Source organism: Phyllobates terribilis, unplaced genomic scaffold (assembly GCF_046119375.1).
Source record: "Phyllobates terribilis strain yellow unplaced genomic scaffold, ASM4611937v1 Scaffold_3__8_contigs__length_932513732, whole genome shotgun sequence".
Lineage (NCBI taxonomy): Eukaryota > Metazoa > Chordata > Amphibia > Anura > Dendrobatidae > Phyllobates > Phyllobates terribilis.
This window is the reverse complement of record NW_027362763.1, coordinates 353,057,018-353,071,966: the sequence shown is the minus strand read 5'-3', so window position 1 is coordinate 353,071,966 and position 14,949 is coordinate 353,057,018. Positions and strand designations below refer to the sequence as shown.

Genomic DNA, 14,949 nt, shown 5'->3' with positions numbered 1-14,949 from the left:
TTGCTCCTGGGTAATGCAGATCACTCCTTTAAGGCTATGTGCCCACGATGCAGAAATGAAGCAGAAAATTTCTGCAGCATTTCTGCATCTCCCTGGCAGAAAAAACGCATGCAGATTGTGCATGCGTTTTTCCTGCAGAATACATGCGGATCCACATGCGTTTCCGCATGCAGATTGACAAGCGCTTTCCAGGCGATAGCATCACTTGGAAAGTGCTTGACAACTAGGTCACACTATATAAATCCATGCAAATAGCATGGATTTATACAGTGTGAACCGTAAAAATTAAAACAAATAAAGCTATACTCACCCCCGAGGCCCCGGTGTGTGCTGCAGCGCTCGTTCCTGTCTGGTTCCCGGCTGCCGGCATATCGCGAGACAGAGCGGTGAAGGGCCTGCGGTCACATGACCGTGACGTCACCGTAGGTCCTCAAGCGATGCCGGCATTCAGAGAGAAGCCGCCGGACAGGTGAATATAACTTTATTTGTTATTTTATTCTTTTTTTACAGGTACAATGGTACCCAGGTCTGGATGAGAGTCTCCTCTCCTCCAGAACTGGGTACCATCCGCACATAGAAACGCATAGAAGCCGCTTGTAGAAATGTACAGTCGCGGTTTCTATGCGTTTCAATGCAAGTCAATGGCGGGAGTTCCGCTGCGCTACCGCAAAATTAAATGACATGCTGCGGATTTTTGTACGCAGCATAAACGCTGCGGAAAAATCCGCAGCATGTGCATAGAACATGCGGAATCCCCTTGGGGACCATGGGGTGCGGATTACCTAGCGTTTCACAAGCGTTTATGCTGCGGAAATTCCGCAGCATAAACGCTTGAAAAACGCTACGTGGGCACACAGCCTAACTGCGCTGTATTGCAGCTAAAATGTAAAGCTTTAATATGTAATTTTTACATATTCCATTCCATTTGTGTGCTACCTGATATTTTGTGTTCTTGGAGAATCAATCTTTTTTTTTAAAATGCTGCACTAATTGTAAAATGTGCTATAGTTTCGTATAAAGAGCAAAATCCGAGCTCTGTGGCCATACACACATCCTGATAGTCCCATAAGCGTGCACATTCGCCTGCTAGTGAAGGTCGCTGCCAGATGGTTTCCAAAAACAAAATAATTGAGCAGTTGTAATCCAATTGCTTGGTCCCTATCTCCCCTGACAGCTGCCACCGCAGCAGAATTGTGTGGCCCCCATATACATTAGATGCTTGGCTGGTCCTGATGAATTTGGCTGTTCAACTAATATGTGTAAAGCCAGCTTAAAATTGCTTAAAACTTCTTATGCATTTGATATAAAAGGTTATATACAGTACAGACCAAAAGTTGGGACACACCTTCTCATTTAAAGATTTTTCTGTATTTTCATGACTATGAAAATAGTACATTCACACTGAAGGCATCAAAACTATGAATTAACACATGTGGAATTATATACTTAACAAAAAAGTGTGAAACAACTGAAAATATGTCTTATATTCTAGGTTCTTCAAAGTAGCCACCTTTTGCTTTGATGACTGCTTTGCACACTCTTGGCATTCTCTTGATGTAGGTGACTCAAGAGGTAGTCACCGGAAATGGTTTTCACTTCACAGGTGTGCCCTGTCAGGTTTAATAAGTGGGATTATTTGCCTTATAAATGGGGTTGGGACCATCAGTTGTGTTGTGCAGAAGTCTGGTGGATACACAGCTGATAGTCCTACTGAATAAACTGTTAGAATTTGTATTATGGCAAGAAAAAAGCAGCTAAGTAAAAAAAAACGAGTGGCCATCATTACTTTAAAAAATGAAGGTCAGTCAGTCCGAAAAATTGGGCAAACTTTGAAAGTGTCCCCAAGTGCAGTTGCAAAAACCATCAAGCGCTACAAAGAAACTGGCTCACATGAGGACCGCCCCAGGAAAGGAAGACCAAGAGTCATCTCTGCTTCTGAGGATAAGTTTATCCGAGTCACCAGCCTCAGAAATCGCAGGTTAACAGCAGCTCAGATTAGAGACCAGGTCAATGCCACACAGAGTTCTAGCAGCAGACACATCTCTTCAACAACTGTTAAGACGAGACTTTGTGCAGCAGGCCTTCATGGTAAAATAGCTGCTAGGAAACCACTGCTAAGGACAGGCAACAAGCAGAAGAGACTTGTTTGGGCTAAAGAACACAAGGAATGGACATTAGACCAGTGGAAATCTGTGCTTTGGTCTGATGAGTCCAAATTTGAGATCTTTGGTTCCAACCACCATGTCTTTGTGCGACGCAGAAAAGGTGAATGGATGGACTCTACATGCCTTGTTCCCACCGTGAAGCATGGAGGAGGAGGTGTGATGGTGTGGGGGTGCTTTGCTGGTGACACTGTTGGGGATTTATTCAAAATTGAAAGCATACTGAACCAGCATGGCTACCACAGCATCTTGCAGTGGCATGCTATTCCATCCGGTTTGCGTTTAGTTGGACCATCATTTATTTTTCAACAGGACAATGACCCCAAACACATCTCCAGGCTGTGTAAGGGCTATTTGACCAAGAAGGAGAGTGATGGGGTGCTATGCCAGATGACCTGGCCTCCACAGTCACCAGACCTGAACCCAATCGAGATGGTTTGGGGTGAGCTGGACCGCAGAGTGAAGCCAAAAGGGCCAACAAGTGCTAAGCATCTCTGTTGGAAGACCATTTCTGGCGACTACCTCTTGAAGCTCATCAAGAGAATGCCAAGAGTGTGCAAAGCAGTCATCAAAGCAAAAGGTGGCTACTTTGAAGAACCTAGAATATAAGACATATTTTCAGTTGTTTCACACTTTTTTGTTAATTATATAATTCCACATGTGTTAATTCATAGTTTTGATGCCTTCAGTGTGAATGTACAATTTTCATGGTCATGAAAATACAGAAAAATCTTTAAATGAGAAGGTGTGTCCAAACTTTTGGTCTGTACTGTATATAACCTTCACCCATGCCTTTTTCTGAGATACTTCTAGACATTTGTGTAATAGAAAGTGGTGAGATATGTGACCCACAGGCAAATAGTTTGGAAACGTTTCTAAAGACAGGTTTAAACAAAGTGTATAAAAACTATTACACTGAGCATTCCGCAGCTAAAAGTTTTTCACAACATAATCATATTAATTGCAGCAGACACAGAAAAATGATGCTGCAACTAGTGTTCTGAGCCACCAAACTAAAAGGACAATTTTTCAGTTGAATCAAAGTTAGACCCGACTATTTGATTAACGTTAGACCCTAATAGTTGATTAAAGTTAGACCTTACTATTTGATTAAAGTTAGACTCTACTATTTGATTAAACTTAGATCCTACTATTTGTTTAAAGTTAGACTCTATTATTTGATTAAGGTTGACACTATTAATTGATTAAAGTTAGAAACTGTTAGTTGACTTGATGGTCTGCAATCCATCTAATGTTTATCTGTTCTCATGCACACGGCCTGCCATATTAGAGATTTGGATGATATGGATCTGCAATTTTGTGCACACAGTTTTAGGGATGTTAATGTTTTAGAAAGTTTAAGCAAATGTTTAGTTCCTATAGATAAACATTGCTAAAGTTTTAGCACATTTCAGCCTATATAACCTTCTAAAGCTTTAGCAAAGCTCATCTATAGGAACTAAACATTTCCTGATAGAATGGATGAAGTTTTGTCACATTTACAGGAACCTCTGAAGGAATGAAGTCTCATGTTACCTAGGTCTGTTGTACATATTATCACATACAGTTTCATGTCTAGCACAAGGTTAAACCAGGTGTGTTCAGTCAACAACTGAATAATGCTGCATAATCTTTTCTTGTATATGGAAATAACCTTGTATGTTACTGACATCCTCTGAGCCTAATTAACTGTATTTATTGAATCTCATTTCAGTTCACATAGATAAAAAATGTTATCTTCCATTCTTTTTTTTTTATACATTCAGTCTCTGAATAAGTTATAATACTGCTGTGAATATAAAATTGTAATGAACTCTTAAAAAAAAAGAAATAAAAACTTCAATGACAGTCAATAATGACTAAATCTTTGTATACCATATTTGCAGGAGTTAAAAGAGAATGCAGTAAAATGCACATATATAGTCCACGTTAACTAGATAACTAAAGCGTTTTATATGCCTCACACATATAGGCCATACATTCATTAAGACTGAATTTGTAATTGTATTGCTGCTAGTTCTAGAACAGTAATGATAGTAGTTAACTGCATCTCCCATCACATTCATGCTTGAATGCAGAGCAATAGCTGTGCTCTATAAAAGCTATTCAGAGATATCGCCTGAGGCACAGGTACAAAATCTATATCTGACACCCTTCCTTTAATAACTTTTACAATCTTAAGCCACTTTGTGAGATACCATTTAAACTATAGGATATGTGTACTGAATGAAAATAAATCTAATGCTATTACATCTTTGCAGACCAATACATACTGCAACCAAGATTCAAGACTGCAAACTTACTGCAGCTGTCCAGCATTTTTTGCCTATACAATAAAGCATAATGTAGAGGCTTTTGTGTATATCTGTTCCATGTTGATGTCTTCTTCCCTGTAATAAGCTTTCCCTAATGCATATCACACTTTTCATGATGGCTTTGCAGATGGGGTTCTGTGCTTTTCTGCTCCGAGCCATATCTAAGGACAGTCAATAACAGATAAGTGATATACAACTGCTGGGTCCTGACCCACACTACACTGCAAAGACCAATAGTCCATTTACACTGTGCAGTGTTCAATGACCAGCAACATATTTCCTTGTTGCTTTTCATTTAATTGCCTGATTACACAGACTGACGCTGCTTATGAAGCTCATTGAACAATCAGTAATGGATCGTTCTGTACACATAAGCTGCCATTGTTCTCGGCAGCACAGGTTCTGTTTACATAGGAAAAGCGTGATTTTTTGTGCAAAACATTATTCTACCTGATGAATGAGCGTTTTGCTCGTTCAACGGGTGATCAGCAACCTGTTTTGACTACACAATTATTGTAAAACAAGCATTCCTAGGAATTCTCGTTCACAATAATCATGCAGTATAAATGCAACTTTAGTGTATCCTACACAATGTAGTTGCATTCTTGCCTTCCCTGCTTCCTTGTTGTAATATGTTTCTCCCTGTCAGCTGGCTCTTACAAGCAGGAGGCAGAGAGACAGGCTGAAGCAACATTTCATAGGATGCATTGGAGATTATGCAGAAAGCTCAAAATGATGGTAGATAATCAGTGTGAGTAATGCAGCATTTACTCTCAAAGATTATCATGAACGAGTGTTCTTAAGAATGCTTGTTTCATACTAATCCTTCAGTGTAAACAGGCAGCCGATCACTCATTGAACGAGCAAATGACTAATTTATCGGGTGAAATTATGTTTTGTGCAGCTCAAAAAATCATAGTCCTTGGCGGTGCATCATCCTTTGTAAACAGGACTCCTTGGCAGGCTATGTGCACTGAACAATCTACTGCAGATTGTTGAGTGTGCACCATTTACTGTTGTCTGTCTGTATTAAGCAACCACCTATGGATAAATGTTTACCAACTCCATTTAAGGTCCTTTTACACGGACCGACTGGCAATACTAAAAAAAACTGTTGGTCAGTCTGTAAAAATGGATCTTGAAAATTGATTCTAAGGGTAGGTCATCAATCTAAAAGTAGTGGAAAACCTCTTTAACTAAATGGTCTCTTTGAGGAGATGAGTACTATAGACCATGTTTGAGAGTTGGTGGTTCCACTACCGATTTTGCATGGTGCCCCAGGAGCTTCAGTTTACCCATCTAATGAGAAGCCATAATTAAAAATAGTTCCAGTGTAAACAGCAACCTGGAAACTATTCTTATACAGCAGTTTTTCATTCACGTGTGCAATCAATAGATTATGTGTGTTCAATAGATTTCTCCAGAATGAATTTGATCACAGAACATCAGAAATAAAGACAGATTACAGATGTACATGGAATGAAGTTCTTTTTTTTCTCGATTTTTTTTTTTTTTTATCTTAAAACGTTCCAACTATTCAGGACAAAATGTTACATTGTTTGACCCGGTTCATTACATAAATAAAAGTTCTTTATAAATATCTCTTCATAAACAATATAAATAGCTTTACAACATAAATACATTGATGCAAGGTGAGAATTTACATATAGCTCTGTCAGATCCCCTCCCTCCACCTACACGAGTACCCCAAGAGACTTCACCCTTGCACTGCTGGATTGGCCTCTCTGACAAAGCTTGCAGCTTTCCAATGGAACTGGTGGGGTAAATGAAGACTTTATGTGTGCTTTCTATGGTCGGTCTAGTGCATCTGGCACAACTTCAGTGAAACCCACTGCATACAGATTACCTGAATTTGTCCAATTCTCAGAATACTTAATCATGCAACTAACTATATCATAGTAGAGATAATGCGCCCTCGGTGTCAGGAGTAAAAAAAAAATGACTGAGAAGTTATATTGTTGGATACATTTAGTAATATATGTGAAGCTGGGATGTGTCTAAATTCATAGTGCTCTTGTAGACCATTTCTGCAAAGTCACACATCATCATGCTAGCATCGTATCAAGTATCGTATATGTTGGCTGGAACTTCTACAAATTAATTTCCCAGATCTGTGAGAAATCCTTAATAAAATAGTAAATTCCCTGTTTTCTCATTATTTTGTGCAGCTTTGTAACAACACTAGACGTCTAAAAAGTAGAAACACAAAATGAAACGTTAAGTTCATGTCATTTGTAGCATTGGAGCTTATTTACTTGGCCATAAGATCAGCGTAAAAACTGACATTAGACTAACGGAAAAAAAAAAAAAAAGGATTAAAAACAATTAAGCAGCTACTAAGGTTTCGAGACCGACCTCTATCCCAGAAAGCACTGCAGTCTTACCCTATTATTTTGCAGAATTTGGACAAGCATTTTACTGACCTCTCTGGTAGAGGCAGGTCATAATAATGAACATGGCAGGTTGGTAACTGAACTCCGGTGCTTCATTACAGCACAAACAGTAGCTTAATACATTCTGTGGATAGTGAGCTGTCAAGGGTTAAATCTCAGGGTAGAATTAGGGTCAGGCATATGACGGTTGTTTTAATGGTAACCTGGGGAAGATTTCCTTGTAGCTCAAATGATGACAGTCCATGAATTAGGAATGGTTTTGCCCTTACACGTGGAGAGCACACGGGACAGTCCGCTTGGCCACCTAAAAGGTGAACACGTGTCTGAACACTGATATGTAAACATCTAGGCAGCCCTCATTACAGATGTGTATACAAAACGCACATTCATGGCTCTCGTGCGCTGGCAACAAAATGATGACAGACATGTGGTAACAGCAGGTCCAATGTCCCATCGTACCGGCCTGTCCCTTCACTGTCGAATCTTCTGGAAACGTAAGACTCTCAGCTGGGCGTCTACACTAAGACAGGATAATGACCAGTGATCAGAAAACCGTTGTCAATGTTAAGAGCCTGGAAGAGAAAAAGACTTTGGATTAATGTTGTTATTAGCATATGGCAGGCCAGGTTTCTGACTTCTCTCATACAGCACTTCAAGGCTTGTAACAGCACATGGAAAATGCAGATGGAATTATGATCCTAGTTATTAATAACACAGCCCCGGGATTTTCAGTGCCAGAAGCCTGGGAAGCGCAGCTCTGGCCTCAAATCATTCATTTTCCTCGAGTTGTCACTGTATTCCTCCCACAGGCTGAACATTTCCGTGCACAGGCAAAGCTCGCACCTAGTGCCGGGGTATAAGTTGCTCTATGTCGGGCACCACAACCTTACAAACATACACTGCAGTTCACAAATCAGCTGACAATCACTGTAGCACTAAGATTTTCAACAGGTTCTGGCAATTTTTTTCGTGTGAAAAATACTAAACACCATGGCGGAACGCGAAGAGACCTCAATAGACTCAGTTGGCCACCACTGGTGTCCATCATTTTACAGATCAGGCTCCGTCTCATGCTACTGTATAGGTATTCACTAGCACACGTCAACCTTACAGATCAGGGTCCATCTCATGCTACCGTATAGGTATTCACTAGCACACGTCAACCTTACAGATCAGGCTCCATCTCATGCTACCATATAGACATTTACTAGCACACGTCACCCTTACAGATCAGGCTCCATCTCATGCTACGATATAGGCATTCACTAGCACACGTCGCTTACAGATCAGGCTCCGTCTCATGCTATCGTATAGACATTCACTAGCACACGTCACCCTTACAGATCAGGCTCAATCTCATGCTACCGTATAGACGTTCACTAGCACATGTCACCCTTACAGATCAGGCTCAATCTCATGCTACCGTATAGGCATTCACTAGCACACGTCAACCATACAGATCAGGCTCCGTCTCATGCTACCGTATAGGCATTCACTAGCACACGTCAACCTTACAGATCAGGCTCCGTCTCATGCTCCGTATAGACATTTACTAGCACACGTCAACCTTACAGATCAGGCTCAATCTCATGCTACCGTATAGGCATTCACTAGCACACGTCACCCTTACAGATCAGGCTCAATCTCATGCTACCGTATAGGCATTCACTAGCACACGTCATCCTTCCAGATCAGGCTCCGTCTTACGCCACTGTACAACCATACACTAGCACACGTCACTCACTGATTGCAACTATAAAGAAAATTAAAAAGTAAATTTTTTGTGCGGCTTTTTGTATTTGTACAAGGAAGTGCAGTCTGCAGCACTTTTCTACATAGGAAAAAAAAGCAACAGTGGTGTATACCAGCCTAATGGAGGTCAAAAGGACACTATACACCAAGAGGTTTTCTTAGCATATTCCTCAAAGGTAAGGCTTAATTGCAATATTCACACAACTGAAGCTATATATATATATAAACACTATTCAACTAATATAATTGATAATAACCTCAGCATTTTAAGAGTTATGGTCAGATATAAACTTTTCCTATTCAATTCTTCCTACATGAAATATAACGCATAGATCTTACTTATAGATTTTTTTTTGTAAAATTATCAGTGTATATTTGGATGCTTACTTGCTTGTTTTAAAGTGCGGCTTTGAATACTGCAGCACGTCAATCTCTCTTGCAATAAATATTGCGTTTTATTTGCACATTTTCCCTATAGACTTGAATGAGATGAGGAAAATGCACAGATAAAAACAGCATATGCATTTTTTGTATGTTTCTGCAGTGGAAACGGGCTAAAAGGACATGTAATACGCGCATGACTTCATCAATAAAATTTTATCACAGCTAAATAACAGGAAGAATCCAAATCAAAGCCATTTTAAAACATCACCTACTGAAAAGAGACTAAAACACTAGCGGAAAAATCCTAATTTAGCCAATAGGTGCAGAAAATCTGCAACATCAAAAACGCACTAAATACTCATCGTGGTAACTTAAAACTCAGGTTTTGCTCTTGTTTTTTGAGCCAAAACCAGTAGTGAGTCATAAAGGAAAAGAAAGTATAAAGGAAGGATACTATCGCTCCTGTTTTCTGAACCTGATCCTGGTTTTATCTACAACACCTGCATAAAACTCTGAACAAAACCCGAGTGTGTGGGCTCACCCTCATAGTGGGACATTACGCACCATGCATGAAATGCTCCTACATTGGCAGCAGCTGGAAGGAGCTGAAACCTGAACCTCACATTTCTGTTGGACAAGAGGCCTCAGCAACACTTCCATACATATGAAGAGCGTAGGGGGCTTGTTCACCCATTAGCTTTTCCTAATATTTGTTATCCAATTTAAAGGTCTGCATCCCTTTAAATGCTTTGCAATTTGTAATTCCTTTTAGTCTAATATTTGTGGTTCTGGAGAGCAAACATAGACGTATTCAAGTGCAATCTTGCCTTCGTGTCTTGACGCCTACCATTATTTACTGTATTTTAGGCTTTTTGAATATTGTCTTTTTTGAAAGTCAAGTTCCAAGAATGGTGTTGTATACCTTGTTATTTAGGAAAGTGTCTTCTTTGATTGATACATGAGTAACAAGTTAATTATGCATAACTGAGAAAAGGTTAGAATTCAAGGATGAACTTGAGTAAATGCCAGAAAAGGAGTAAACCAGGACTAAATAATGGCTGTCTGAATTCACCTGACTATGTGTCATTAGTAACAAGTGACAGACTTTGAGCAACTACATAAGACTAAGTAGGAAAATATTAAAGTCAGGAATTTAATAAAGGACTATCAGGGTAGGGAAAAATGTTAGAGTAGTTCATACTGACCACCACAAGATGGTGCTCCAACTTCTAGCACCCCAAGCCACTCATGGCTCCGATGCGGTCCAGTTTGAGACCAAAACAGCCTTTGGATAGCCCCTTTTTATTCACGCCTTTATATTTGCGGGTGTTGGGGTATTCGTTGAGCAGTCTGGTCCACGCTGCCCTTGATCGTGTATCTGCACGTAGATCTCTCAGAAGTCGAGCACGAGTCTTGGGGTCAATGTTTCTTTCTCCCCTTTCTCCAGAGGCCAAATATTCAGCCAGTTCTTCTCCTAGCAATGTGCGTAATGACTGCAGGATAAAAAGGAAAAATACGGACATTCATTAGTCAATGTATTTTCAGATTACATTGACTGTTAATTAAATATTATTGGAAATTTGGCAAAAAAAAACAGACTTTAAAATGACAGACAATATTTCATTGAATTTAATACCAAGATTTTGTGGAAATTAAATATTTGATCAAACATTCATTCGCTTGTGACCATCAATTACAATTCACCATGAACTTGAGAGGATACCAGAATACATGCAGGTACCAAGAAAGGGGGGTCTAAATATCATGTCTACATGGTATGGTAGGCTGGGAACTATGATCCACCTGTGATGATGTAGCAAAATGATATGAGTGGTGTTTTGGCCGTCGCTGACAACAACTATTAGTCTTAGTTTTTGAGATAACACACTTTCAATTGGTAATATCAACTATCATAAGTGGATAACAAGAGATAACCCGATAAGATCGGCTGCCCTTGAGTTTGTCTTCTGCTCTCCAGCATTAACCATTCAACAAGAAGGTGGCTGCTCTTGGGGTGAGCTAGTCACGTCAGGCACATCCACGGCTTATAAAAAGGGGCATATAGTGCAATAAAGGATTTTATTTTTAGATTGCCACAAGGATCATTTTGCTGACGGCATAGTGGACTCTGACCGGAGATTGCCTGTTACTGCATTATGTCATGTTGTGTTCACCTGTTTAGTAACCCGCTCTATACAAACAATGCAGTGAACTCAGCTCATTCCCTTATTCTCTAAGGTGGTGGCCAAGAGCAGGTCCTATTATAGATTCTATTATTCTGTAATTCTATCATAAGACTTCTCCCCCTCTCACTTTTTCCAAGTAGTGCTGGAAACGATTCTCATCTAGGAGACAAAAGAGTTAATGCTCCAGACATTTTCCATGCCTGGCAGTTTGCATCTATGATGCAGATTGACCCTTGATTTAAATATAATGTCAGACGACCACCTGCTAGACTAATTTGGGAGACTAGTTAAGGAATATCATTTCTATCGCTCTGTCTTACTCTGTGTATATAAATATATGCCTGTATATATATATATAAACACACTCGTGCACCCATACCTCTGTCAGCAAACAGATTTCTATAGATCTCATCAATGACAAAGGGCAAACTGGGCATTTCCAGCAGGCAGAGTGGAGCCTACATTACACTTCACATGGAAATGTTGCTCTTTTGAGTCTTGAAGTGAATCTCTCCTAACATTGTCTGTTTTCTCTACAGATTTAGCGTCATTTAACTTTAGGGCTGCATTACTTTACAGTAGCTTTTCCTGCTGCTCATTGTAAAACCACAAATAACATATACTAATATCAGGGGTTCTTTGTCATTTGTCCCATCTTATAAAATGGTCTCTGCTACATCTGTTGCACACGACGTGTACTAAGAACCTATGCATGAATTGGAGATTTTCCCTGGGGTTATATAAGGCCACGCATGGACAGAGCGCACCGTGAACTTTTATTAATAACTGTGAATTATTTCATTTTCTGTTAGGCTCTGTGTCTGTAATGATGGTTTAGTACTAAAGGGTTATTTCTAGTAACCCTCTGTTCTCTTCTGTTATCCATCCACAATCAGAGCATCTTCTGGTACCCGGCCAGACACCTGGAGTCTACAGGGATGAAATATCACAGTTGTCTGTACAGAGTTGGCTGGGTGTAGATAGTGTCCTAAATGTGTGGTCTCCCAGTACTTTCACTGATAGCTGCCCATAGGAATTAGTTATTTTGGCAGATCCAATGATTTTGCAATAGAATCTGCTAAAAAAATATCTGGAGTACAACAGAAAGTACAACTGCAAAAAATTAAAAAAATCTTACACTGGCGTTAGCATTTATATTGGGCTCTGAGTTTATAGGAGGAATGATAGGTCTATGGATGGCTTACACAAGGTCCTCAATCAGAGCGGTACTAACATGGGCAATCAGTGTCATGGTGATCAGTTCCATCTTCCAAAAGAAAAATGAATATGACCAGTATAGAAACTGTTTTACTAATTGTCATTATCTCTAGGATTGTAGAAAATAATCCACACTGTCATAGACAACCTCATTATGGCAGGATTTCAGTCTTCTAGGAGCATAAAACTTTAGTTATAGGGGCTATTGTGCACCCATGTATTACCTGTATATTTGGTACCAAAGATGGGATCAGATCCCAGAAGAATTTCCCAAGAATAAAATTACACATGAGTTTGAATGAAGCCTACAATAATATCCCGATGTGTGACCAGCTGGGTGCCCAAAATCGACGTAGGTATGACTGGGGCCAGATTCTGTGTGAATAAGTGTTAGCTCAGGTGAATGCACTTGGCACAGAAGAAAACCCTATCAGTAAATTTTATCGCACTATGTTACCTCTAGAAACTGACTATAAAGATTACATATATGGGACACCTGGAATAGAGTTATCATTGAATCCCAGAAACCAGGGATGTACAAGTCAATGCCCCTTCTGTATGTGTGATTGGTATCAATTGAAATTATGTGCCCCTCTACTGTGCCACCTGCCACCCCACTGCTGCATCCTGCAGAAGTCTTAGGGTGTTAGGGACCATGAATGTACACAGGGATGAGACCTGCCGGGAAACTTTGGACTGCAGCAGAAGAAAGTCAGAAAAATGGGATGAATCACAGACACAAAAGATGAAATAAATGGGAGAGAGAACTTCAGGTGATCACTGACCTTCTGATGTGCCTGCACCACAGGCTTCGCCTCCGTCCTGCAGCACAGCACAGCCAGCACCAGTCCCCAGCCTACAATATTACAGAAGTGCATCCTAACTGTGGCACTCAGTCTCCTCAGTGTCAGAAATCCTGCAGTGTTACAAGTGGCAGAGGTGCCTCCTCCTGTTCCTTCTCTAACTCTCATATCAGCAGCCCATTCATTTTATAAACCCGGGGCGGTGACGTCACCTAGTGATAGGAGGATCTTGATTGGCATCATAGTGTATAGTGAAGGTGCCTCTGAGTGCAGAAGTTGTTAATGTTATTAGGGGCAGGACCAGCTGCAACTTGTTCCCAGGCTTTGTTTGTTTCCTCATTGGCCCTGGGGCTCTGGGCGGGAAGGAAGGCGAGGTTATAAATTTCTGGCTGCCCTGCTCTCCTCATCCAGTGCCTTGTTTGAGGAGCAGTGAAAACTTCACCGAGCAGAGCTATGGCTGAGGAATCCTTCCTAATGTACAGAATAAGGAAAAGATAGCTAAGGAGGGGGCAGCTTGGCTGATCATTACTGGGGCTGACAACCTTGCCCTGCTCCCCTGGTGGTGGACAAAAGAACCTGTGGGCAAGGTGCAGATGTGCTCCCCGGACCATCTGAGCCCTAGCCCCACTCCTGCCAGTGTGAGCAAGACAAACAATTCAGGGCAGTGAGCGTCTCACCTGCGATCAGTCAGGGATGCTGCAGGAATCTCTGCTTAGTGATGCCCGACCCTCCCCAACCAGATGCGGCACAGCAGGTGCTCCCTGCAGAGTGTAACGTGATCAGCACACAGACAGCACTGCTACATCATGCTCCACGGTCAGAAGATTTCTCTTCAGCCTGCGCAATCAGTAAATGATCTGTTCAGTGTTAACAGAGGACCCAAATCTGTAAGGACCCCCACAGTACCTGCTGTAGTGGCAGCTCACACCCAGCAGAAACGTGTACATGATACGCACATCATACCCAGGGCCGTTCATTCTGACCTAGGCACTTTAAGTGGTTACGTCCCCTACTGGAAAGTCAGGCTAAGGGTATGTGCACACAATGTCTTTTTCAGGTGGATTACGCCTGAAATAGCTTTAAAAAAGAAAAAATGGATATATTCATGGCTATGTCAAAACAACGACTTGCTGTGCATATGTTCTGTATTTTGTAACTTATTTTAATAGCTTCAGGCTTCGAAACCCGTGGAGCGGCTAAAAGAAGAGATCTGACCATTCTTCAGGTGGCTTGGAAGCAGACACTGTGTTATATATGGAATTTATAAAAAAAAAACTCTGCAAAAGATGTCCTAAAAAGTCAGAAAAGATGCTTGAGGGGAACACTGCTGGCGTTTTCCTGAAGCGTCTTCTGTTTAAAATACGATACAGGTAGTTATGTCGGCATCTAAAAGATGCCGTATACACATATCTAAGGGTGTCACATCTTTTTCAGGCAGGTCTGCTCCAGAACCCATTCGAAAAAGTGTTAAACGTTAAAAATAATGAACAAATGTACTGCAATATAAAAACACATATATTCAGTATTATGAGCTACTTTTAACCACTTCAGGTTCCCAAAGACATGAAGCTGTTAAAAGAATTGACCGGTCCATCTTCTGCCTGAAAGCCGCTCACTAGTGTTATTCAATACAATTTAAATAAAAAGCTGGCAGCAAAAAGATGTCAGAAAAAATGACCACAAAGGCGCAAAAAAAGACGATTCAGGACAAAAGA

General features: G+C 40.7%; 1 protein-coding gene across 1 annotated transcript; it reads right to left on the bottom strand.

Annotated features, from left to right (window-relative positions):
• Positions 1-4,193: 4,193 nt before the first annotated feature.
• Positions 4,194-13,474, bottom strand: NPPC (natriuretic peptide C). The gene is made up of 3 exons (XM_073673124.1): positions 13,217-13,474; positions 10,233-10,520; positions 4,194-7,463 (listed from the first exon to the last, which is right to left on the bottom strand). The coding sequence occupies exons 1-2, from the start codon at positions 13,400-13,402 to the stop codon at positions 10,257-10,259; spliced, it is 450 nt and encodes a 149-aa protein (XP_073529225.1). The 5' UTR covers positions 13,403-13,474; the 3' UTR covers positions 4,194-7,463; positions 10,233-10,256.
• Between the last annotated feature and the right edge of the window lie 1,475 nt (positions 13,475-14,949).